At 68.4% G+C, this 412-nt stretch overlaps 1 protein-coding gene across 1 annotated transcript in view; it reads left to right on the top strand.

Annotated features, from left to right (window-relative positions):
- Window positions 1-3: 3 nt before the first annotated feature.
- The window catches only part of RIF1 (replication timing regulatory factor 1), a gene marked incomplete at its 5' end in the record, with an annotated part of 28,566 nt that continues 28,157 nt past the window's right edge, over window positions 4-412 (top strand). Inside the window, 1 exon segment of the mRNA XM_010187680.1 lies at window positions 4-32. Within this exon segment, the coding sequence (XP_010185982.1) occupies window positions 4-32 (29 nt within the window).

Raw genomic sequence — 412 nt, 5'->3', positions numbered from 1 at the left:
AACCTCAGCGACGCCCACCTCGCCATCGTCAAGTGAGTTAGTTGAGGGCCGCCGCGGCCGCCTGCCTCACAGGAGCCCCACGCTGCCTGAGGGGACGGCGGCCGCCCTCGGCCTGTGGGGCTGCCCACCAGCGCGGAGGAGGGAGTTTGGGGTTGCGCAGGCCCGACCCACGTGTGCCCGGGCCCGGGAGGCGGAGCAGGAGGAGAAGCTTCTGCCCGACCTGAAAAGCGGGCGGCTGGGGATGGGCTGCGGGGCTTGGGGCTGCGTGGCCGGGCTGGGGATCGTGGGAAACTTGTGGGCCTGGAGGGGAGGGGGGAAGGAGGCCGGGTCTTGGTAGTGTCTGCTCATCCGAGAGCCTCTGCTTGTGCATTTTCTGGGCAAACTGGGGAGGTGGGAATGGTGGGAAACAATA

Source organism: Mesitornis unicolor, unplaced genomic scaffold (assembly GCF_000695765.1).
Source record: "Mesitornis unicolor isolate BGI_N332 unplaced genomic scaffold, ASM69576v1 scaffold34850, whole genome shotgun sequence".
NCBI classification, from domain to species: domain Eukaryota; kingdom Metazoa; phylum Chordata; class Aves; order Mesitornithiformes; family Mesitornithidae; genus Mesitornis; species Mesitornis unicolor.
Note: the sequence above shows the minus strand (reverse complement) of the source record. Positions and strands in the feature narration are given on the sequence as shown.